General features: G+C 44.7%; 1 protein-coding gene and 1 pseudogene across 1 annotated transcript; one reads left to right on the top strand and one right to left on the bottom strand.

Moving 5' to 3' along the window:
* Positions 1-26,401, bottom strand: part of LOC146173199 (uncharacterized) — a 174,475-nt pseudogene that overhangs the window by 87,132 nt on the left and 60,942 nt on the right.
* LOC146173200 (uncharacterized) lies at positions 270-18,025 on the top strand. Its single transcript, XM_084583775.1, has 2 exons — positions 270-649; positions 14,637-18,025. Exon 2 carries the CDS (start codon positions 14,667-14,669, stop codon positions 17,154-17,156), a length of 2,490 nt encoding a protein of 829 aa, XP_084439901.1. The 5' UTR covers positions 270-649; positions 14,637-14,666; the 3' UTR covers positions 17,157-18,025.

The raw sequence follows: 26,401 nt of genomic DNA, 5'->3' as shown, positions 1-26,401 counted from the left end.
GTGCTATCAGGAAAGCGGGAAGGGTGGAGGGAAGACAGATTGGAAGTAGCCGAAGTCATCCATCGCATCCGTCGTTACTGCCGTAATCTTGCCACGGCCGGTCTCGAGGGAGAGCGCGCTTCTCTCTCCCTCCAGACCATCTTGCACATGCTATGCTGCCTTCTCCTCGCGTGCGAGGAGCAGTTCGTGATACGCGTTGACTATGCGTGGTTTCTGAAAAGAAAGAGGGAGCCTATTGTGTATCTTTAGCCCACTCCTTATTCTTCTCAAAGGGAAGCAGGAATGCGGCCTTGCCAGAGCCACGAAATTGCTCGGACGGTGTCGCACACGAGAGGAGGCATTCTCTCCACAGCGAGGGCTCTGTGCCTCCCCTCCCCTTCTTCACTGCCAACTATGATTTTCAAAGATCTCTCTCTCTCTCTCTCTCTGGACCCTTTCTTCAGCTGCAGTGGTAGCCACTACCAGCAGTTCCTCGCCAACAGTCCTTCACGTATACCCGTCGGTTGCAGTGGTGCGAAAAAACCTTTGTCGATTACAAGCCGCAGCATCGGGAGCTCGTCGACGCAAAGTTTGGCCAAAGTGACCTGAACGACTGGGAGACTTATTTGTTGCGCTGCTAATTGTGATACCTGACCTACAGGCGCCTACGGTAAGCAACATTTCCTTTTTGCACCGAGTGGCTCAGATATTTTCTTGTGGTATAGCCAGGATGTCTGTGTACTGGAAAAACGGATGACATCCGGGCTTGTCAGTGCTTTTCAGAAGAAATGGGCTTCAGTGATTCGACGTAAACACGTGGAATAGCTGTCAAAATGCACTCCGCTGAAAACATGGCCTCTGTATGTGAAGTCTTACGTGCTGCTAAATTTTGTTCTTGGGTATGCTCGAAACACCATACCTGCACTAGTTGTTTTGCTTCGTTTTGTTTCAGTATTTTGCCGTAGCAAAACTTTTGTTGCCGAACTGTGGCTTGATTATTCAACACGGTTCTGCAGGTATGGGGACTTGTATAGACTTGTTGCTCTATATCATTCTTTGGTCGCATTCTGCAAGGGTGTTTCTTTGAGATACCTCAATGTGTTAGGCCTTGAGGCTTTTAGACGCTTTCTGTATTTCATTCATTCTTATGCGTGCGCGTGTAACAGATGTACGCGAGCTCACCATGCAAATCGCTGAAAACGAATGCTCCTTACGATGTCAATATTGCAAAGATTTAGCGAACTGGAGACCTACTAGCTTAGACATATACCAGATTAACCGGACGCCTACTCAGGCGCAGCAGCCGCACCTTGCCCCTGCCTGCGTGCCTAACCTCCCGGAATACGCTCGCCAGGCAAAGAACGTTTCACGGTACTGCTTTTCGAGGCTTCCTTGCATATTTCCCAGTAGTTGGGACGACTTATTTTGTCAGCAGTAGTTGAGTGCAGGGCTAATGATCGCCAAGCCTGTGCAGAGACGAGCGAGTCATCTGTGGACACACACTGAAGCCCCCCCCCCCCCCCCCCATCCCCCCATGTTAACCCATGTCAACAGGAGGCTGGCGAACCTAGTTGTGTCTTCTCCCTTGACGCCCTCTAAGCGAGGAGGGGGCAATACAATAGCCTTGTATAAATGAAGTCCACAGAATACCAATCCAGTCGACTATTCGAGAGAAAGAGCGAGTTTTGAATGGAAAACACGTGATTGGTTTTTTTTACTCTCTTCCTCTGCCTTTTGTCCTTCCCCTCTAAAATGGAACCCCATTCGACTTTTGTTGGTTTCGTAAAAACCCTCTGAAAGCTGTCATTTCCGAGAAGCTGAAGGATATGCTTGCAAGGTTCGTCGCGTCGATAAAGCGAGGGACGTCGTTTCCTAGAAAAGCACATCCAGTCACGGCCGGTCTCGAGGGAGAGAGCGAGCGCTCTTTCTTACGGCCTTCTCAATCGCCGCGTGAACAATGGGAATTTTTCTCCTCGAGTCACGCTCTCCGCCTCCGCAAGGGGCGCGACCTGCTCACTGTTCGCTCCGCATCTGCTTCAGTGGCGGCGGGTGGCTTTTGCCTGGTTTCGCGCTGTTACACTGTAGCGCTGTCACCCGCGGGTTTCGTGGTGAGTGCAGCCCCTAAATGAAAGATTACAGAAGGTAGATGCTGCAGCAGCATCCTGTCAACGTGCTACACACGTGAATGGAGTCTTTATATATATAAAAAAAAACATTGTCGCTCAGCAATCGTTCGACAAGCATATTACATGTATTGCGGCATGGTATCTACTTTTGTTCATATTAATCTGAATTTTTTCCCAAGCCTGTACAAAAACATAAAAAAAAAATGAATGAGCAGTGATCACATCGAAGCTTCTTTAAGGCAAACATAACAGCAACAATAGCAAAACCGTCTTTCAGCGCTAGATGAGACACCATCGAGGTAACACCAAAGATGAGAATAATTTTATAAAAATGTAATATAAGTTGCACAATGCTTACATGACATAAAGTTTTAACATAAAGTCAGAGTAAAGGTTTTGTTAATTTTGCTATAATTTATAGACCAGCAAATGTTTTATGTTGTATTATAAACATTATTTTAATTTTGTTAATAAACGTTGGTTTAATGAAATGTTTACATGACATCATGATTATTTCATGAAAAAAATCAGGAAATCTATTTCAAGCACTAATTCCTAGCAATATTTTCTTTCTTTTTCTAGTATGTTTTTGAACCAATAGTTCCTTGTAACTATCTGTGCATTAATGCCTGCCTTAGAGAGCAATCGCTGCCCCGTTATTTTGGTAGAATGCTTTGCTTATTACATATTCGCCACTGTTATTCAAGGGACACTCCTCAATGATGGATATAAAAGCTTTTCTCTGTGCTATTTATTCAGAGGTGACTATAGGAGTTGTATGTCGCGCTGTATTGAGTAGTTGTGTACCGTCACCAATGGTGGGCTACATGCTCGTGCAGGGTTGTTTTATCATTTTCAAGAACGCTAGTATAATGCTGCATATATATTAGATATATGTTGGTAAAATGTTTCATCGTCATCATCATCATCAGCCTGATTATACCCACTGCAGGGCGAAGGCCTCTCCCATATTTCTCCACTTAACCCGGTTCCGTGCTAGTTGCATCCACTTGACCCCTGCGAACTTCTTAAGGGGGGATGAGGGTCTTAAAAACTTTTTTTTTTATTTCTTAACCTATCTTGCTGAAAATTGCCATGGTGATATATCTTTGAATGGTGATTCCAAATATGTATTTAGATTTGAAATACCTCATCTAGACATGAAAATATGGCAAGATAATGTACTGCACATAGTGTCTTTTCTTACGGGCCATTACGGCAATTTCTTAATTAAAAAAACTGGTTTTAAATATATGCTGTCATTTCCAAGAGCCTACTGCACATCCTAAAGCTAAGGAAATTTTTAAGAAGTCATTATATAGGTAATGAATGAATAACAAAGTTGGGAGAAAAAAGACAATGTGGGAGTAATTAGTTTACATCTGATCTAATTGCTAGTCTATCAGACTTTATCGAAAACGGAAAGCTTTAGGATGTAGCTGAGATTTTACTGAAAAAAATGATACCAAGTTCAATAAAATCCGTGCATGCAAACATTATGAAAAGTTCCGTAAGGCAAGGCTTTTTACCAAATAAACAAAGCTGAGAAAACTGCATTCAAAGTTTTACTCACTGTGCCACTTTTGTTTTCCAATCACATGGAAAGATTTAATGCTTTAGCATGCAGCCCAGTTATTGGTGAACAAAATGACACCAAATTTACATAAATCTGTTCATGTAATGGCTGTGAAAATCTATGTATGGCATTGGCACTTGACAAAAAAAAGATGCTCAGAAAGTCACTTGCTACAGTCTGAATCGGGGGGAGGCTACCTTTGAATACCAACTTTGTTGTTTCTTGAGATAATTGAATGAAATTTTCAGGGTAGACTCATGGCACAGCCATTTGAATAACTGCAAAGTTTCATGGAGCTGCGCACATTGGTACTAAAATTAGAGAAGTATATCAGAATGGTTCACATGGGTTCCTTGTTCCATGCCTGGTGAACTTGCAAAATGTGTTGGCACTATGAAATTCATTATGAAGGTTCCTGAATAGGTACCACAGGGCAAGACAGAGCCCTTTTTTTTAATTTCCCTGCCGAAAACTTTTAGCAGTGCATTGAAGTTAGTGCCACTAATTGGACTTGCATTAGCCTAATTTTGATTGTTTATTATAAATTCCAGACTCAATAATTTGAAAAAATGAGCTTGTCTTGCCCTCGGAAATTTATCCAGGCACACAATAAAAAAAAAAAAACAGGTGGGAATCCGATTAGCGGTTCCAGAAATATTGCGGGAATAAGCAACCATACCATGAAAAAAATTCATTCTGAGAAAATGGCCCTTGAAGTTTAAAACAGCATTTTCAAGTCTAAAGTTTGTTTTTCACTGCAGCACGTTGTGCCTCCACCTCCCCGATTCCCTCGGAAAGTGCATTTTCATGCGAACAGCGGACGACGCTGACGCGTTATCGCTTGCGATGACAGACGCGATACGGGAGGCCGAGATCGCCGAGGTTGATAAGGTCGGTACAGCAGGCACGCTTCAAACGCCGGCTCCTTACGTCGACGCTAAAGATACGCAGTTGGAAGTGGCAGCGCAGTCGGTCTAGTAGTGATGTAGCATAAGCAGCACTAATAGAAGCGTCTCTGCGCCCGTTGACAACGCTTTTCGCTAACTTCGCGATTCGGACGGCATTCACGGAACGACAACGTATGCAGTGTTTTGAACTTCTTAGCGCGCATCGTGGCCGACCGTGCAATAATCCACAAAGTGCACATAACCGTTCAAAACACGCCACCAGAATTCGTAACGAGCGATGATCACGGCGATCTCAAAATGGTGAAACGTGGAGCGATTCAGCGAGCGTACAAAGAACGCCAGCTCAGTAGCAAGCCGGAGCAGACGACGCGTCGGGGAGGGGCTACCGCGTCAGCGCGCGCAACAGCCAATAGCAGTCGCGCTATCCCCCGCGCTCTCACGGAGCGCGCGCTTTGTCCAATCACAGCCCGAATTCGAGACGCGGGAAGCTCAACGATCCCTGTGAGGCCCCCAATCACAAGCGAGCCACGCTTCTGCTACGCCGCGGACGCCGCCGGCGAAGGCAATATGGAAAAGGGCAAGCATTCACAAACAAAACAAGACCAAGATGGCGGCGCTCGTTTCAGCGGCAGAGAAATGGCGCGCGCGCGAAGTTTGGGTACTTTTGCCATTCGCTCGCGACTCTGGGGCTGCCGCGCCCAGTTGTATATTTAATTTAAAGCAGTTCCACGATGAATTAGGCGTTTATAATTATAGCAAAGGTAGTTTATAACATATACAGCCGAGATATGTACTTTTTGAAAAGCCGACTTTTTCGCAATTTTTCGACTTTCAAAGCCCGCGTCCCCCCTTAATCTCATCCGCCCACCTAACTTTCTGCCGCCCCCTGCTACGCTTTCCTTCCCTTGGAATCCAGTTTGTTACCCTCAGCGACCATCGGTTATCCTCTCTTCGCACTACATGTCCTGCCCATGTCCATTTCTTCTTCTTAATTTCTACTAGAATGTCGGTAACTTGAGTTATTTCTCTGACCCACTCTGCACGCTTTCTATCTCTTAATGTTACCGCTACCATTTTTCGTTCCATACCTCTCTGGGTTGTCCTCAACTTAAGTAGAACTCTCTTGGTTAGCCTCCACGTTTCAGCCCCATAGGTGAGTACAGGCAAGATGCAACTGTTGTATACTTTTCTCTTGAGCGATACCGGTAAGGTGCTAGTCATAATCTGCGAGTGCTTGCCAAATGCGCTCCATCTCAATCTTATTCTTCTTATTTCCTTTTCGTGGTCCGGATCTGCGGTTACTACCTGTCCTAAGTAGACATATTCGCCTACTACTTCCAGTATTTCGCTACCTAATGTAAACTGCTGTTCCTTCCCGAGGCTGTTGAACATTACCTTAGTCTTCTGCATATTGATTTTCAAGCCGACCTTTCTACTTTTCCGGTCTAGGTCATCAATCATTATTTGCAGTTCATCCCCCGAGTTGCTTAGCAAGGCAATGTCATCAGCAAATCGTAGATTACTGAGGTATTCTCCATCTACCCTTATCCCTAACTGCTCCCATTCCAAGTCTCTGAATACTTCCTCTAAACAAGCTGTGAATAGTACTGGGGAGATTGTGTCTCCTTGCCTAACACCTTTCTTTATGGGAATGTTTATAGAAAGGTTATGCTAAGATTTATTTATAGCTCTATTAGGCGTTAAAAAGAAGAACGTTAGGAACACCGAAATAACATTTGATCAAAACTGAAATTGAACACTACTGTAATATTTTGAGCGATAGCTGGGCCGGAATGGAGGAGAACAAAAAAAAAAAAGCAATTATTACAGTCGTGCCTCATTAATATGGAGTTTTGTTCCCGAGCAAATTTTTCCTTAAAACGAGTTGTCCGTAATAACGAATCGCGAATAAATTTTTTTCAAATATTATGCCATGATAGGATCTGCTTCTGCGCTTACTGGGGTTCATTGAAGTTGGAATTAGACAATATTTTTGCCGCTCCAATCTCATTATCCTCCTTATAATTATGCCTGAAATAACATAGTTCCGCTTCACTCGCCTGGATATTTATACGCTTGATGGCATGTCTTATGTCTAGATGACTTACTCTTACCACGGCTGTTCATGCGATTGAATAGCTTGGTCCCCAGAAAAACTGCCCAAAATTCGAGTTGTCCATATCAACGCGGCTTATATGTTAACGATCGAGGAACTTTAGCTGGTAGATAAATTTTCGGTCTGACCTATATTGTACACGGTCTTGCGGAATATTGATGTCTGCCTCTTTTCTTTTTTTTTAAACAAACCCACTTGAGTGGCGCCGGGTAGGCCGCTACACGATTGTTAGAGGGTTGTGGCGGCCACCCGTGCCCTGGGGCACCTGAGGAGGGCACGGGCAGCGGCGTCCAGAAAGCTTACCGCACACGTGGTAGACAGATTGGGTATTTTCTTTTTTTTTTCCTTTTTTCCCCCGCTTCTTGCCCGTGCACACAGATGGACTCGGGGGCCATCAAGAAAGCACTCACAGGAACCATCTGGGACGCAGCTTTAAAATCATGAACGCGTGCGCTAAAGCGCGCCAACCTAACTTCCATTTCCTTCCATTCTCCTGAGCGAAAAGCTTTGCCGGCTTTTTCTCGAGACTCGCGTTTTGTTCCCTTGGACTTGGTGCACACGCCGCGTGCTCTCATCGCACTATGCCGCTGCAGCCAGCGTTGTGCTTTGTGCCGTGAATTTTGGTGTGGATTTCGACCCGTTCCAAGCTTGCTCTGATTGCGTGTTGTGTGGCGGTGTGGACTGCTCACCGCCGACTCTTCGACGCGCCGATGGTGTACTGTTGCGTACCACGAAGAGCGAGCGCGCATTTCCCTTGCGCGTGAACGGCTATAGCGGAGCAGCAGCAGTGGGGCGGTGGCGACTAGGGTGCCTCGATGTAGCGCGCCGCCGTACAGGGTGGAGACACCGCCTTCGACGGCGCCATGTTGGGGCAAGCTCAGATACGGTGGGCTATGGAGCCGCGGCCCGATTTCTTATTCTGCACGCGCTTGCGCTAGCAGGCTCGGCTGTGTACCGTTTTTACACACATACTCGCAATCCTGAGCGCTTTTTTGCTCGAAAAAAAAAATGTGAAAGCAACTACTGCTTGCTAGCATGCGTAGTTTAAGAGGAAATGATCAAATTGCAGATGGTAAGCATTTACACTTTCGCCGTATCGGATGTTCAAATGCGATTATTTTTACGACTGGCTGTTTTATAAAGCAATGCATTTTGTACTGCCGGACATGAATGAGTTTATGAGGTGCATAACATTCAGTTGCGTGTATTGCTATAGATCAACAACCATGTCTACGTTTGAGTCAGCCGTATATCGAAAATTATTTGTATCGCAATGGCCCATCGTAAACCGTAGAAAAGACACAGCAAAAAACGATGCGTAAATCAACCATTGACACGTGTCGCATGCTGATGCACCACGCCTAGGAGACATCTTTTTAATAAAAGTTGGCGCCAGCTACAGTTTTGCTGCCGTACCGTACCATCATTCGATTTTTCTGGCTGACTTAGCCAACTGAAATAAATGCGCAAGCGTATCGCTCCAAACCGCTCTAACAGTCTGTTCATAAGCTTTGGGTATTCCGCGCAATCAACCACTGGAATCGGAACGGTTTGTTCGATAAGACATTTATAGGATTTTACTGGACTATTCAAATGGAAGATGTCGTTTTGTTCCGATAAATTTTTACACGCAATCAAACAATGTCGGGACAGCTGTTGACTTGAGGAGCCACCGTCCATACACTGTGTTTGCCCTCAAACTGGCGCTGAACTGAGATAGGCGACGAAACAGTCATTTTGCGCATTTTTTAGTGTGTATGCAAATGAATGAAATAATAAAAACATTATGGAAGCAATGCCATATTTATATGTACGATCGCAAAAATTTTCCATGGATGCCAAACAAGCGAAAGCACTAATTCGGGTGTCAGGCGGTCAAATTTAGCTTCACCTAAATTTGGCTTAACCTCAGACGAGTACTTGCGGGGACAACGGGGTGTGAATATCGCCTCGCGATGCGTAATTATTATACAGGGAAGAAAAAGCTGCATTCGGGATAAACTTTTGTACTGCGCAGGAACCTGCTTCCTAGCTCACGACCGCTTTCACAAGATGATGCCGCTACACCATCCAGCTCACGAGAGCAGTTTCTTTGAAACTTGTCGAGCTGCCAATCATATGCTTAAAATGACTTAATTTTAATGAGAACCCAACTTTTTATATTATTGCGAATCTCAAAAACCTCGCGTAAAACTGCTCCTGTGTATAATTAAAAAAGAACAGCTTCAGAGGACCTGTTATCTGTTTCGCGAAATGTTGTACTAGCGATAAGCCCACTTGCCAAATTCTAGCGCGGCCAACTCACTGGGTATTCAGATATGTGGCGCAAACAATCACAAGCACAGGAGAAGATACACACCACACGCGCGTGTGGTGTGTATCTTCTCCTGTGCTTGTGATTGTTTGCGCCACATATCTGAATACGATGATGCACCAACTAGCCCCTCAAGCCGTTATTTTGAGATAACTTTTTTTTTTTTTGCGACCAAAGTAATTGTTACAAACTGCGTTTCACTTCCTACTCTGCCGCGAGATGACATGCCATCCGTCGCTCTCCGTTGTATTATTTCCCGAGAAAGACAGAGGGAATGTAATCTGTGTGAATCTGTAGCCTCGGCGGTTGCCACCAGCTTTCAAGATCGAGTGTAAAGGGGAGCGATCGAAAGGGCACAATGGTGCATTCCTTTGACAAATACCAGGCTCGACCTTCTCCACATGTTCTTGGTGCGGCTATGAACACAGAAAGACAGATCCTCAACAACAGATATTATTGTGTGACACAACGCGAATGATATTAAAGTCGAGTGTCACTCACTGAAAGTTACACTAAATTTCCTCGAGAGACTACAACATAGCAGACGAAATTGTCCATATATTTAGTTTATAAGCCCTCATGTACGCTGAAATTTCAAAATTTACACTTAAAAAACACAGTGCGCTACTCTCGATGCCAGGAAATGCGATGCTTCGACCTGCTTCAACGTTGAAGAAGGCAGACCAAACTCTGTTGCGCACGATGCTAGATTGGGAAGCCAAAAACCGCACAAAGCTCGTGCTTACAAGCAGATGGGTGAAGCGGCGTAAGATAATGTCATTCCAAACAGGGTAACTGCATTAGAAAAGTACAAAAATATCTTGTAAAACGCTTTCGTATAAACAGATACAGACCGCAAGAAAGACGACACGCGCACATACGCAAGCGCCTGTGTGTGTTTGTCATCTTTCTAGTGGTCTTTGTCTGAGCTAGACTTTTTTACACGATTGAAATGCACCTATTCACTCAAACAAAATTTATGAATGCATAAAAGAGGCACAGATATTGTGGCTTACTTCGCAGTCTTCACGCTTCACTTTCGCGTCCCATACATTTCTCCGTCTCTTATCTCATGGAGAACGAACATCATCTGGCTCCTTTTTTTTTCTCTTTTTTTTGCTGAGCCAGCACCCAATGAAACACAACAGCCTGGCATGCTAGTTTTCGCTACTAAACATAGTTCAATCGCCCAGCACCCAGCGCATAGCGCAACCGCTTCGGACACTCCGCTGCAACAGACCGAACCGACTTGCCCCAAGATGGCGAGCGCGGCGAAAGCGGCGGCGCGAGGCATGCCAAAGGGTGTCACCACCCTGTACGGTGGCGCTGGTATCGAGGCACCCTAGTGGCGACCCCACCGAGGCGCGGCTGGCGGTGGAAACAGACCCCATTGGAGAGGCCGTAAGAGAAGAGAGAAACGCGCTCTCCCTCTAGACCAGCCGTGATCCAGTAAACTAATTTCCCCTTTTTTGCCTAGTGTCCCCGCAAAAATGGCTGCCGGGGAGGTTTCGCACATGCACAGTCGCCTTACTGGAAAGCTGGAAAAAAAAAAAAAAGGAACAGAACTGGAAAGAAAAATTGACTCATGATAACTAGCAGTAGGGCTGGTTAAGCTAAACTTTAATAGTTGAATATAACTGGAGATTTGTAGCGAGGAATTATTATTATGTCATATTACTCTAGAAATTTTGAAAACGCGTCTACCCTTAAAGTGGCGGTCCCTCTACAGCGTTGAAGAGACGACATTTTTGGCGATATTCGTAGGTCGACTGTGCCTCACTCGTTTGATTTACAAATGTGGTTTTAATATCTTCCAAAAGCTCATTTTTTCTGCTTTCGAAAGGTACATTTGGTTTATAAATAGCCGCAATGTATTTAAGCTGTAAAGGAAAACGCGAAAGTAAGAAACGGCTTTTCTACTCTACTTGTCTCAGGAAATGCAAAATTGTGCAAAACCTTTTGCACCTATAGAAAACCCGTTCGAGTCGTTTTGAAATTAGATGCTAATGGACATAGTTAAGCATTTTTAATAGTGCCTATAGCGTAGTTTATTAGCCACGCACCTGTGAAAAGTGTAAGAAACAGGCAAATATATGTACATAACTTTCAAGATATGTACTGTGCTGCGGAGATATTTTGCACAGTGGGAGGTCGTGTATGGTTTGCTTTTTCCTGAAAATATCATTTGTCTGCCTCATTTGGTTTGGTTTGTGGGGTTTAACGTCCCAAAGCGACTCGGGCTATGAGAGACGCCGTAGTGGAGGACTCCGGAAAGCTCTGGTCACATCATATTAAAAACACAAAGCCCCAAACTCACCTAGCCCAACCTCCATCATGTCACTCGCTAATCTTGTTCCAAAACTCTATTTCTTCAAATTCGACAACTCGTATTATCTACAAACCAAATGCTTTTCTCTGTCAGATGTGGGTGTCCAGAGCCTACCCGAATCGCTCACATTCTCACTCTTGTTCTACCCTATCCTTTCTCCCTATCGCCCACCTCTGATTTTGTCTACCCGCTTCCTCACTACCCTTTTATTTCCGCCGCCTCAGTTTCTATTTATCTATTTCTTCGAATTCAACAACTCGTATTATCTACAAACCAGTGGCACAGCCATGGGAACGAAAAGGGCCCCAAACTGTGGCAAAATATTCATAGGCCACATTGAATCGGATTTCCTACACTCGCACCCCCCTCCCCCATTCCACCCCCCCCCCCCCCCCCTCAGAAGAAAAAAGACTTTTAGAAGCGTTTTCTGGACGATGTTTCTATCATATGGACAGAAAACGAAGACGAACTCATCCAATTTATTACCTCATTTAACAACATACATCCCAACATCTCATTCACGCATGCCTACTCGTCCACTCAAATCAACTTCCTGGATGTTTTAATTCAATTTGAGGAGGAGGGTGTACCAATAACCAATGTGTACAGGAAACACACGGACAGGCCACAATACCTTCATTTCAATAGCTGCCACCCGCGCCACTGCAAAACATAATTCCTTACTCTCAGGCAATAAGATTCAAACGAATCTGCTCACGCTCAGATTTTGCAGAAAATTCCAACCGCATGCGGGAGGTTCGGAAACACCAGCACTATCCGTCCCCTATTATTGATGATGCCATTCGAAAAGCGGAATTAATTGATCGCAATGAAACCTTTGGGGAAGGCTGGCCGGCAGCACAAAATACTAACAAAATACTTTAACCTTACCGAACAAAGTGATCCCCTTTCCAGAATGTTTCCTGTGGTTCCGCGGGTTACGTACAGATGATCAAAAGATTTACAAAACTATGTAGTCCACACTACTGTCGATAAAGCAAATCCCGTGAGTTGCTTGCCATGCGGAAAGAGTCGATGTCAAGTTTGCAAAAACGTGCAGGCAACAACGACAGCAAAGAGCACACAACTGATTTTAAACATTCCATTCGCGGCTTCCTGAATTGTGACTCCAGGAACCTGGTATACAAGCTCGAGTGTGGTGAGTGTCAAATGCAGTACATAGGGGAGACGAAAGCATCTTCCCCATAAACCAAACCAAATCAAGGTTTGGTTGGTTCATGGGGTTTAACGTCCCAAAGCGACTCAGGCTATGAGATACGCCGTAGTGGAGGACTCCGGAAATTTCGACCATCTGGGGTTCTTAACGTGCACTGACATCGCACAGCACACGGGCGCCTTGCTTTTCGCCTCCATCGAAAAGTGGCCGCCGAGGCCGGGATTCGATCCCGCATCCTTGGGAACAGTAGTCGAACGCTGTAACCACTGCGCCACCCCGGCGGGCCAATCAGACTGTAAGACTGGAAAAGGTAATGTAATGGGCCAAGCGCGGGTGCATGATATATATCGGTTGTATCAGTTACAATACAAAGGCGGATGAAACATTAGAAGCATGCGAGCTTCACGACAACGGTGCACATAAACTTTCGTCGTCATATAACATTTAACGACGTCCAATCGTTATCACGGTTACGGCTTATTGCGTCCTGCATAGGCCTGTGTAACAAAGGGCGCATGCATTGATAAAAAAAAAATACTCGATGCAATTGTTTTACGGCGCATATAATAATAGTTATAGAAACGATCGCGTTATACAGCGAGGACTTATTACGCCCCCTCTCATGTGAAAACAAATGACTTAAATTTCATTGTTCAATGACTCTCGTTTGCCAGCTATGCCTGCAGGCCTCCTTCTCATGCATTTCGCGATTCGCTTAATCAGTGCTGTTTTTGTGTTTTTATCCCACACAAACTCAACGGCACACAGTCGTAAGATGCCACTTCTTATGAACGATCATCCAACATAGATGCAAAACTCCGGTGAAACAAGCCATAGGAAAGTTAGGAGCAGTGTGTTTAACCCAGGATCAAGTCGTGAAAGGCTGGGGAACGATCTCAGCCTTTCACGAAGACTTGACAGCATTTGCCAACACGGCCATGTTGATGAGTCTCTTAGTCTTTCTCAACCCGATGGCTAGTTATTAGTACAAGGATAATTTACCTGAGTAACTGCTACCTGAATGCAGAGCCATGTCAATGATGTTGAAGGTGAAATCCTTTATAGACTAATGGATGTGCGCAGAAAGTGCTCGTCTGTGGAGGGTGTCACACTGTCCCCGTCTATGAATGAAGTTATTTATGAGTAAAGTAATGGTTGTTTGATGTATAGATGCTGAAAAATATCTGTGTGGAAAATTTCGTTGAAGTTTTATTTAGATGATTAATTAGAGCCCGGAATTCAATTTAGACGTCGAAATAGCCATGGACGCCGATATAGTATGAAGACGTTAAAATAGACACGGATGTCGAAATTGTGCAAAAGACGTGCAGCAACGTTGCGAAGCTTATATTTCAGGCCTCTTCATTGCGTTACAGCATCGAAAACTGTCAGTCAAGAGTTTCTATGACATTGCATGATTTCATCACATTAAAGCCGTCCGTCGGCGGCTCTAATTAAAACTGCACAAGATAAAGGTTGATACAATTAATTTATCTTTTGCAGGTGGATCCTGCATTGTCATTCAAGCGCACTAGTGTATTGCGCACATCTGCTAAGAAAATGAACGGCGTAAAAATTTGTTGTCTCTCGACTTTTAAGAAGGATTTATGAAACTGACGATGAAAGAAATCCCACGCAATATGAAAAAGAAAGCACTTGATTGCGCTCTTCCACTATGGTATTTAGTGGTGCCAAACTGGCTTCGAGCGATAGTCTCGCCTTGGTAAGCATAGTCTAAAAAGTATTCAATGATATGCAATAGGCGATAGATAGGCCACCGACGGTCAATTTAGACGCGGCTTTTTTAAACCGTTACACATAAAAACAAACAAAAAGAAAGAAAAGTATAAGTTTGCACCATTTAATTCATTCTATTCTGCGGTCCGTGGAACTAAGCGTCAGCCGCTTGTATGGCCCCGGTAAAAGCACGCATTTTTTTCGTTCCAAACGCGTTTTAATTATGATGAACAAAGTACTAACTTTGCGATCCTCTACAACGGCGATGCGGATGCGTCGCTGTAAAGCGTGCGTGGGGATAAATATCAGCTGGAAACGTGTTGACAGGTTTGAAGCAATAGTTTCACAACCGTCCCTTTATGATTTTCTTGCAGTGAAGATCCCGACGCTCCTGTGTGACAGCGATGCCCAAGCGGAGGCGCGCTGCGGGGGCCGTCGCCGTTGATGATGGCCTGGCGGAGATTGCAGTGCCCAAGAGAATTTCTAAGGTCGAAGAGGCTCGTGTTTCCGAAGAAGCTCGGGCTCACGGAGATGATCAAGAGCAAGGAGATCCTCGGGTTCACGAAGAACATCATGTGCCGGAAGCCGATCACGTGCTCGAGGCTCAGGTTACCGAAGATCATCAAGTGTCAGAAGGCGCTCATGCGTCCGAAGATGCTTCTTCGTCGAAAGATGGTCATGCGCCCGAAGATGCGCATGTGCCTGCAGACGTCGATTTGCCCGAAAATGAGGCATCCGAGGTAGAGTTACTGGTGCTGAAAGAGTTGAGAGAAGCCTTTTGCCAATATGATGAACCAAATGTCGATCACCTCCGGCCATGCACGCGCCGGGAAGGTCATTTGTGCCACATAGCAGCAAAAATTAAAGTGTGGAACGGTTTTTTCCGGGTCATCGGGCTTGAACTCCAAGAAGACGACGCCTCACAGATGATGCTATTTCCGTCGAGTGACAACGAATACAGGAAATATGAGGCCTCCCCGAAAGACAAGCAGCGAGCCTCGGCGCTGCTGTACCATCTTCTTACGAAACACCGCTGCGTTGTGGGAGCGACCATCAACAAGGAAATCCTCAGCGGCCATGAAGAAATTGTCTGCCTCGCAATTCGCAATAACTTGGCGCTGAAGAAGCTCTATCTAAAGTTTGCGGTGACGATGGAGCTACCTCCTCAAGGCCTGGGGTTTTTCGTAGTTTTCTTGATGCACCTGCAATCACTAGAACTGACCACAAATTCATACGAGCGCTTCATTGGCGATCTTGCGCCTCTGCTCGTGGGAACTTCTTTGTTAAAGGAGCTTGTGGTTACTGATGTTAATATGACAGATGCGGCCGTCAGGATGTTCATGGCAGGGTTGTTCAAAAATAGAAGCATTACGGACCTGACGCTGTCAACGACAATTTTGGACGTCAGCAGCCCACTATACGGCGTTTGCAACTCTCGTACCGCCCTCGGCGCGTATCTCAAACACAGTCAATCCCTAACGTCGGTGAAGATAACGGCTCCAAGAGGAGGGCCAGAGATCGATGTCTGGACTATCTGCAGCGCCCTGACTACTAACAAGGTGCTGGCTAGGCTTGAGATGCAGGTGGTTACGCTCCGGTTGGAGTACGCGAGAGCCATAAAATCGCTTCTGGAAAGCAACAATACTCTCACGCACTTAAGCTTCACGCCAAGTCACATCGACAGTGAAGATGATGTCGTAAGTTTACCCGGACAGCAATGCTCAAGATGCCAGATTATCCACTACAACGACACCAACCACGTGAAGCCCTGGATAGCCGCCCTTCTAGAGAATGACATTTCGATCACAGATCTGACGTTCTCAATGTGGGGCTTTAGCCTCCCAGAATGCCAGGAATTTTGTCGAGCGATCAAATCAAAGAAGTCGCTAAATGTCACCCTTGAACATCTCGGTGGCAACACATTGGACATCTGCAGCTTACTCGTTGAATATGGCTTACAAGACAGAGTCACCATCAACGCCTGCGTGGTGTACTACCCAGACACAGGCACCCGCCCATTGAGCTGCCCCCGTTTTGCCGGGCGCTTTAGCCACCTCCAAAGCATTGCTTATAGAGTTCCCGCTTGTCTTAACCGTACACGCATCACTCTCAAAGTTTACTCGATTTTGTGCGTTACCAAGGAAACGGACCCAACCGAAACTCCACTTGTTCAATTTTTACGGCGGGCGGCTTGCATCGAAGACCTGATATTGTTCATTGAATCCCGCTGTTGTGACCGGTGCTGGAATGTATGCGGACCCGCTATATGCGATGCAGTCTGCCAAAATTCTAACATCAAAAAACTAACCTTCGCCTTTTCGAGGCGGTGGGAAACAATTGAGATAGAGCCACTGGCTAGCCTTCTGCACCGAAGCCGAACCCTGCGTGAGTTTGTCTTCGAAGCTCCCAACAGTTTAGTTTTCCGCCAGTTCGTTAAGGAGCTATCAAAGCCAAAGCTTCGGGACAACTACACTCTGCAGGGCGTGTCCTTTATTTACCGCTTCGGTAAGTGTGTGGACGATCGCCTGAAAATCCAGGACGTTGTGCACAGGAACCGAGCCTTGACAAAGCGCGCAGCTCGCTTCGTCACCGGCACCCACGTGAAGTACACAGCAAATGCATTTGAGAAAGTTTGGTACTCTCCCGCATTGCTTGATGAAGTTGAGAGGGTGGGACTCGTCGAGAAAGCTCAGGCAAAAGAACTGATTTCCCGGTATGTGCTCCAAATGGCAGACTTCACCTTTTTCATGTGTGTCGTAGGTGTGGTGCGCGACTGCCTGCAGTGCAGCCCCAGGGAAGACGGGCAGACTCAGCTGAGTGACTTACCCGCAGATTGTCTGTGTTACATACGGAAGTTTTTATCACTGAGTGACGTCATTGATTCACCGGTGTGAGCACATCTGCAGTTGCTGTTACAGTCTATTGCTTTTTTATGTTCCCTTTCATGGGGCTTATATATGCTGTGACGATTAAAGCAGGTGAGCTTCACACCAAGGCGGACATCATTTACCTGATAGAACTTGATCAATACTTTCGAGTTGATAAAACAATCAGTCATCTTTTTAGTTGTCAAGGATCACTATTATGTTGCTAAATTGAAGGTCGTGAACACTACATGTGACCTGCGATTGCTGACTTTTCTTGGTTGGCAATGTTGTCGGAATATCAATTGTCCTGATATGTATTTTAAAGCTCTTTCAGTTGGCTTTCCCGCTTGCTCTAATTTTATGAAGGTTTATGTTTATTTCATAAGCAATTCGATAGGTATTATTTTATGAATTTGCCATGATGACAATGCTTCACAATAATTTTAAAATTATGACATTGGATATATGGAAGGGTACTGCCAATTAAGAACATTTTATTTTTTTTTTACGGTGTTAACTGGTTTTATTTTCTCAATGTAACATTATTAATTTAAAAAACCCGGCTGAATATATTTAGTTAGTTGATGATCTAATCACCCTGCTCTGCAATTTACATAACGCCCGTCTAGCTCTAAAACCAACCTGCGTAGACGAAGCAGGTGTATTTCTCATTGCTCCAATTAAAAAAATTCAGTTGAGCCTGCATGACTTGACTATAGTTGCCAGACGTTGAAACCTCTTTTCGATGCCAGTTATGCTGTAAAAAGTGTTTTCATCCTTTTTTGCTTAGTTTCACCTATCTGCATTTATTTTCCTGATCTGTGTTTCCCTGCCATGTTTTATTGTCTGATGCTCTGTTTTTGAACATGCACTCACGAAGCGCTGTCACTGCTGCGATGTTCATCATTTTGTCATGCAAATAAATAAACGCCGATAAATGTTCCCAGGTGATCTCTCTTTCAGCCATCGCTACAGAACTCCATGCAGCCACTCACTGTTTGAGAAAATACGTTTCAGCTCCTCTCACCAGTAGCAGTCACACTATGCGATGCATAAGTTTACACGGTGTTCTGCCGAGATTTCCACCATCTATAGAGGGCGCCAACATTAACAAAGGTTATGTTCGTTGCTGAGAACTGCATCTAACTTCAGCTTATGTGAAATAAGATTTTATTTGAAAGTTCTTGATAAATCCGCGCTGAGGTTTCAACCTCAGAGTAGCTAGTTCATTTCTAGACGGTGTACGAATGAATCAACCAGAGACGAGTAACATATCACTGGTGGGCATTTGGAAGATGTCAGCGAGAAAGTGGAGCTGTCAACAATGGCCTAAGCGCCTTTCGGGAAGAATTACAAGCGTATTAGGTCGGCTTACTTTTTTTAGAAGTAGTAAATGCCATAAGTATAAGCGTAATTGCTGATTGAAGATGCAAAAAAAAAAAAAAGAGTAAATAAGCTTGTCGGTCACTGTCGCTTGCTCTTCAACTGCTTAAGCGGTGTTCTTTTCGTTCGTAAGCTTGTTAACTGTGATCTAATTAAAGGATATTTAAGATATAGTCGCCGACACAAATTAAAACAAGAACAGTCAGCTTGCCTTTTTTCTTGCTCTAAGTTAATAGAGCCATTCATCTTCTTTCGTTGTTTCAATTTGCGTGCAATTTCTGGGTAAAAGGCATGTAATGAATGTAAGCCGTCTGCGATACAATGCTTTACTTTTGTTTGATTCTATTCGACTTTTCAAAAACAATAAATGCGAAAGGAATCACAGTGAAACGGTATTTACATGAAAAAATATATCATTGGAGATCATTTTGTGATTACAATGCAGCAGGTTTGGTCCCCTGATGACACCACTGCCGGAGTAAACGATTGGCTGCCTTCTGCGCGAGAAAACGATTTGTACGGGGTGATAGTGGCGGCACTAGTGCATTATTTTTAAAATACGCACTATTATCATTGATAGTTTGAAAGCCATAAAACAGCACGCGCTTAGGAACTAGATTAGCCATGCCTGCTTTTCTTCTGCGCATTGGACTGTCACAGGTCACAGGTCCCATGCACTAAATAAAGTTTTCAATCGATCGATCAATCAATCAATCAATCAATCAATCAATCAATCACAGGTCTCCTGCACTACTGGTTTCGGCACACCCACGAGAACATAAAAACAAAGGCAGAGCCGCCGATCGCCAAATCAGAAGCACTCCTGGATGTTGGTCCAAGCGTCAGGATTCGCCTCAGGGTTATTCCTCGAGGTACGACCTTTGTTCTCCCTGTCCCAAGGATGTGCGAGATCTGTTTTTTTTTCTTTTCTTTTTTTTTTTTCAAGCGTGCTCTCATATACCCACACTTCCCAGGTGACCTCGGAAATCGCTTCTGCGGGGTGTAGCGTAGTGTCCACACATTGCTGCTGAGAAGACCAAGTCCTGCACTGCACATCTGCTTACTTTTGTAATATCTCCTTGCATTCAAAGTGCTAAACTGCTCGGGTGCCAAGTCAAATTCCAAAACAAAAGAAGATACTAAAATTCGCCAACGGGAGCTCTCGCGCGTCGACCTGAGCTGCGCTCAATGAGCGCCGGTGGCCGAAAAATGCGCTTTTACCAGATGTCAAGAAAGGTTAGCGGCTCTCTTCGCTTTGTATTTTAGTTCATTACTGAGCATGTAGATGGCGCATGTGTCTGTTATACGCGTGTGCGGCACACAGTACCAAGCGGCAGAAAAATGTTCATTCCAACGCGCTTGTAGTCAGGAGCTTGCATTTCACTTTCTGCCCCGCCGGGGTGGCGCAGTGGTAAGACGCCCGACTACTGTGCCGGAGTTCCCGGGATCGAATCCCGGCCTCGGCGGCTGCGTTTCGATGGAGGCGAAACGAAGAGGCGTCGTGTGCTGTGCGATGTCAGCGCACGTTAAAGATCCCCAGGTGGTCGAAATTACTCCGTAGCCCTCCACTATGGCTCCTCTTTCTCTCTGTCCACTTTCATTCCCACCTTCCTCCCTTCCCTTACGGCGCGGTTCGGGTGTCCACAGAGCAAGTGTGACAGTTACTGCGCCTTTCCCTTCCTGTGAACCAATTTATTTATTTATTTATTTCACTTTCTAACCGCCGCCTCTCTCTGACGACAAAAACCTGCTTGATTTTCTTCGGTGTTTTCCCATAAATGTTTTTTTTGTAGCTTTTTAGCATCAGCACAGTAACAATAGTCTGTACGACCTTTCTTCTACCGCGTTTCGGACCATCATAGCGAGACACCATTGTGAATAACTGGATGCGCACCGTGTGGGTCTCTTCGATACGACGGGACAGTTCCGCCGCACTAACCAGATGGCGCCACATGTAGCGCACAACATGGGGCCTCGATGGCTAGCACGGCGAAGGTATCGATGCAGCCTAAAAAGTTACTGCCCACGAGACCCACCGCATAAACTCAGCAAGATCGGCAGTCAACCAAGATTCATAACGGGGACAAATGTGTCCAGAGGGAACGCCTAGAAAATATACCGTTCGGAGGATGATTTTACGCCTCTCTCCTCAAGCGTGGCTGGTTTTGGCCCATTATCTAGCAATGCTCCCCTTCTTTGTTATTGTTCTAAAACCAACCGATTCGACCGAAGTCTGACCTGCGAAGTCCGCGGCTTTCAAGATTTTGTGAACCTGCCATAAGGGATACTTGCCTCTTCATTTCCACAATGCCCGAGGCACTTTGCACAAAGACTGAGCAGCATGAACAGAGACATAGGGGTTTCGGCATTTTTTTTTTTTACTCTCTCACACCTTAACAACACAGGAGGTGTCGCCTCGGGTCCCTCAAAATGCCTGTCGCTTGCCTGTCGCCTTCGAGTAGACAATCCGCGTTCATGTTTTTTCTTTTTTTTTTTTCTGTCTCAGAGCCTGCCAACAAGCGCTCCTTGAAAACAATGTTCGCGGCGATTGATTTTCAGGATTTCAAGTGGCGCTGAGGTACGACAGTCTATCAGTTAATTATAATTTCTCGCTTTCGAAAGCAACGATAAAAAACACGTTTACAACCAGCCTTTTTGTCAGCCAGGAGGAGGAGGAGGAAAATGAGAAAAGGCAGGGAGGTTAACCGGTAGAGGAGCTGGTTTGCTACCCTGCATTGGGGGAGAGGGGTAGGTGGGTATAAAAGTTGTGGGTGAGAGAGGGATGGGTGATGACAGCACAGGCACATCACATCACGTCACAGTCATATCACGTAACATAAAAAATCATAGCTTTTCGATCAGACCATGTGCTTTTCATAAAGCAGAGCAGTGCCTGGGAGGCCTTCACCGCAGACGATCGCCGCGGCCAGGGACCTAGGATCTTAATTTAAGTTAGTGGGCGTCCATTTAGACGCTCCAGCGCACGGCATAGACACTTCTTTCCTCGCTGTATATGGGGCACTCACAAAGAATGTGGCCTATAGTCTCGTCGCACCCGCAGTTTGTACATGCAGGGCTATTTGCCATACCTATCACAAAAGAATCTGACAGGGAGCCGAAAAAAGCAAAGAATGAGAAATCCCACCGGCGAAAAGCGCCGGCTTTGCGCGCGACCTCCTCCTCGTTCTCCTTCACCTACTCCACGAGGACGCGCGGCTGCGCGAGCGGGCTGTGCAGACTCAACAGACGGCCGTGCGCTGCGTGGCCAGTGCTGCGCGTTGATTTTGTTGTTTTTGTGGCTGTAGGAAGAAGGAAAAGAAAATGCGCGGGCCTGCTACTGGCTCTGTAGTTGAGCCGCCTTCGCTGCCTCGTGCGGACGGAAAAGATAATAGAGAAGAAAGGAAAAAGAAGAGGGAGAGAAAGACGCGCGCCGCAACTAGCCGTTTTCCACCACTGAAGCAGTGGCGGGTTCAATGACGGCCTACAACAGATAAAAATTCGGTGGCTGATTAGCCCCCGCCGCAAGCGGCGTTGACCTACCGTCCCAGCCCCGTAGGGCTAGGAATTGCCACCCTTCACCACTCGCGTTGATTTTGTAGTTCCTCTCTGCTCCGCCAGAAATCGAGCACTGGCGTCGCAGAGCAAACTCCAGCTTTGGTTCCCTCTATGGGGAAGTCATCGGTCACTTAGTTTGCCAACTCTTGGCGACCGTGCATGATCCCACAATTAGAATAGGTCACACATCCATGCTGCACACATATATCGGTATTTTATTTAGTCGCTAGTTTCGCGCATGCTCTTCTGACGCGCAGGCGCCAGTAACGCCAATCTAGCCTGCTTGCTCGGGTTCGCGAGCGCGAGGCCGGCGAACAACGCCAATGAAAGAAATAGTTGTTATCAGAACATTTGTTTGTAATATTAAAATCACTTGTATATAAGTTAAAATGGCATTTAAAACAACATGTTTTACCCAGAAAACACATGGTAATTTGTGCACGTGAAGTTACCCTAAAGAAGTTTATTTTGAGGATGAATTTTTATACGTCCGCCTGGGCACAGCGCACCACTTCGGACCTCGGTCAGTGCATCTGTGTGGCCTACTGGAGCTGCGTATGTGTATATAAGGTAAGCCTAAAATTCACGCTTCGGGGCAGTTTTGGAAGCCGAACCTTGCTTATTTCGTGTATTCCTGGGCTGGTAGTGTTCGTAATTGCCACTCTATCAGGTAGTACGTGGACTGGCATTCGAAACTGCTAACGCTCTAAAGAAAAAAAGTGGTTATGGCGGGAACATAAACACTGTTGCGCCGTAACGGGCTCAGTCGGTTGTGTGCCATAATCAGACATGGCAGTAATTGAATTACAGTAATGAAATTACTGTAATTTAATTACTTTTTTCTGTAATTTGTAATGTAAAGAATTACTTTTCAGTTTGGTAATTTAGTAATGTAATAAATTACTTTTAGTACTAATTTCGCAGCAAATTAATTAGTTCCTCTCGAAATTACTTTTACTAAAGTGCGCCATTACTCCTTCAATAGACAACAAAGTAGAGCGGCAGGAACGACGTGCTGCAATCCGAAGCCAGCGTAACGGATTGGCAAAAGGAGAGAGAATTGAGCTGAACTATAGTCAACTAGAATACTCTGGAGAACAAGTTGTTGTTTTGTTTAATAGCTTTACTTGGTTTTTGCATTTATGGAAACTAGACAGTAATTTAAAAGTAATTGAATTACTCAGTAGAAGAAATTGTAATGTAATTTCATTACTTTTGGGAAGCAGTAATGAGTAATGTAATTTAATTACTTTTCTGCGATTTTCAGCAAAGTAATTAGTATTGTAATTTAATTCCTTTTCAAAAGTAATTTTGCCTTGTGTGGCCATAATGTATACATTTCTTTTTATTTTTACTTACCCTGTCTTTTCTCACAATCGCTCACCTCTTTGATTTCCTCTACCACTTCCTGGCTATCCCTTTATTTCCGCCGTCCCAGTTCAGGTGCTTCAGATAGCAGATATACAGGGGCTGGATTCTATTGTATATATAAAAAAATAACCACTACTACTACTATCGCTCGCTTCTTCGCGCTCCAATTTGGTGCACACATGGCGTACGACGCACCGTCTGTAATTTTCAGTTCAGGTTTGGTCATTGTGCTTAGTTGTTTGATCGCAAGTACAACTCTGCACGTCGGCCGTATTGTTCGCTATCGATCTTGTTTTGCGTCACCGATATTGCAGACCGCACAAGGATTTATAGTCAGTTCTGATGGAATTAAAATAGTGCATCTTGTGAACGTGACATTGAAAATTATAGGCCATCGCTTCCGTGCGCCCAATTTAGGAGCGCATAAATGAGCACTTCAACCAAGGTATATAGGTACTTTGCGACTCGCATTTGGAGCTGCAACTGTTGACCATTAGGTGTATAGCAGGTTGTGGGTAATGCCATTAAAAAAAAGCTGTAGAAAAAATGAAGTGTGCGCCTAATTGGGCAAAATATCTGCACACGTAACTCTCGGCCAATACTGAAGGAAATTTTGTATACCGCAAATGGCAGTGGAAACCCGTTATTTCAAGGCAAATTAAAGTGAAATGAGCCAGCTTAATTCCTGTTAAATGTGTGCATCTACGACGTTTACGTACGTAAATAGTTCGTAAATGCACTCGTTCGCCCATTTCTGACAATCGCCGCTGCATGGCGGGCACGGGCTGCTTTTAAGGCCGTCAGACGAGCATGCACGTATGTAAAGCGATCACTGAGCATTACAGTGCTGTTCTGGACTTCATAAAATCAGCCAACCTTATTCTATTCATTTAATCATTCATTCATCCTTCATCTCATATCCTACTGATGCCCTGAGGCAATAAATATCGCCTTAAAAAAAACAGTGTTGTTTGCCGAAGAACACCTAATTCGACAATTTCATGCTAAAGCATGTGAGTCTTGACCTTCCTATCACAGTATGACCTCGAGCTGCCAGAAAATAGAGCTATTAATTTTGTTTCCTGGGCTCGCGTCCTGGAGACATCTGCTTGACAGAATGTGCCTTGTACTGGCGTGTTTATACGTCGTGGGCCTCCTTCCAATTTGAGTATGCCATCCAAAATGACGTCCGAACGTGCACTGACATCGCACAGCACACGGACGCACTTCGTTTCGCCTTCGATGGAGGCGAAACGAAGTGACGTCCGTGTGCTGTGCGATGTCAGCGCATGTTAAAGATCCCCAGGTGGTCGAAATTACTCCGTAGCCCTCCACTACGGCTCCCCTTTCTCTCTTTGCACTTTCAATCCCACCTTCCCCCCTTCCCTTACGGCGCGGTTCAGGTGTCCACAAAGCAAGTGTGACAGATACTGCGCCTTTCCCTTCCTGTGAGCAAATTAATAATAATATTATTATTATTATTATTATTATTATTATTATTATTATTATTATTATTATTATTATTATTATTATTATTATTATTATTATTATTATTATTATTCCAAGGCTATCAAAGGAGGATCTTGCCAGGCTAGTGTTTAGCTTCCAACAAAGCAAGCCCGCCGGAATAGATGGTATATCGGCTGCACTGATACAGCGGAATTTTCCCGCTCTCTCGGACATACTGCTTTTCTTAATTAATGGGTTTTTGGAAAACGCTGTAATACCTGAAGATTTGAAAACTGCTATCGTAAAACCCCTGTTCAAGGGAGGACAAAAGAATGCTATCGGCAACTACAGACCGATTTCTATCCTGCCGATTTTATCACAGATACTAGAGAAATTCCTATTTGAATGTATGACTTCCTTCTTAGACAAATTCGGTGCCATTTCAACCCGTCAATATGGGTTCATTAAGGGAAGAGGTACTACATTATTGCTTGAGGAATTTGCTGATGAGTTGTACGCTGCTTTCGATGAAAATACGTTTAGCTGTGCTCTTTTCCTAGACGTTAAGAAAGCCTTTGATACGGTTAATCATACTATTTTATTAGAAAAACTGTACCTTCTGGGCTTTCGAGGTCCTTTTTATGCTGTTTTAAAGAATTTCTTATGCGGACGTTCACAAGTAGTCAGAATTAACAGCCAAATGGAACACAGTGGAAAGCTCCCTGTAAAAGCGGGTGTACCACAGGGATCCATTCTATCTCCATTGCTCTTTAATATATTTATAAATGATCTGAGCTCAGTAACATCCAAGTGCTCGATTTTTCAGTACGCTGACGACACAGTTCTGCTCACGAAGCATATAAACTACGAGACGGCAGTGAATATGTTGCAGGAAAACATTAATTATGTCATGAAATGGTTTTCCGATAATGGAATCTCGGTGAACATAAAAAAAAAACGAAAATTATATGTTTCAGAAATCCTTTAAAGACACTACTTATAGATCGACAAGTATTCTTGCATGATCATGATTCCCTCCCCTGTTGTTGCAAGCCAATAGAATATGTTAACTCGATCAAATATTTCGGTGTTGTTTTTGACAGCAGCTTATCTTGGCATGACCACTTGGCATATCTGTGTGCTAAGCTACGGAAAGTGACGTGGTTACTCTTCAATATGAAGTCTTTGGCGCCGATGTCAGTAAAAAAAACTATAACTCATGCACTCGCATACAGTGTTCTCAGATACGGCATAACTACATTTGGGCCATGTCCTTCACGCTGGCATTGCCGTATTGATAGTATATTAAAAAACATGTTGAAGAGCATTGCATACAATTGTCACATACCATCCGGCACGGACGTCTTTCAGTTTCTAAGCCTTCCGTCATTTCATTCTCTTTTTGTGGAGACCGTTGTTCACCGGCATTTTTGGAATTCTGACTTTTTAATTATTAATACTCCTGAACGGCAGTTAAGGAAAACATTACGTTATTATATACCACGAAGTGTAAC

This window comes from Amblyomma maculatum, chromosome 11 (assembly GCF_055883805.1).
Source record: "Amblyomma maculatum isolate TAMU_Amacu chromosome 11, ASM5588380v1, whole genome shotgun sequence".
In the NCBI taxonomy this organism is placed as follows: Eukaryota; Metazoa; Arthropoda; class Arachnida; order Ixodida; family Ixodidae; genus Amblyomma; species Amblyomma maculatum.
The sequence above is the reverse complement of the archived record's forward strand: the minus strand, read 5'-3'. Positions and strand labels throughout refer to the sequence as shown.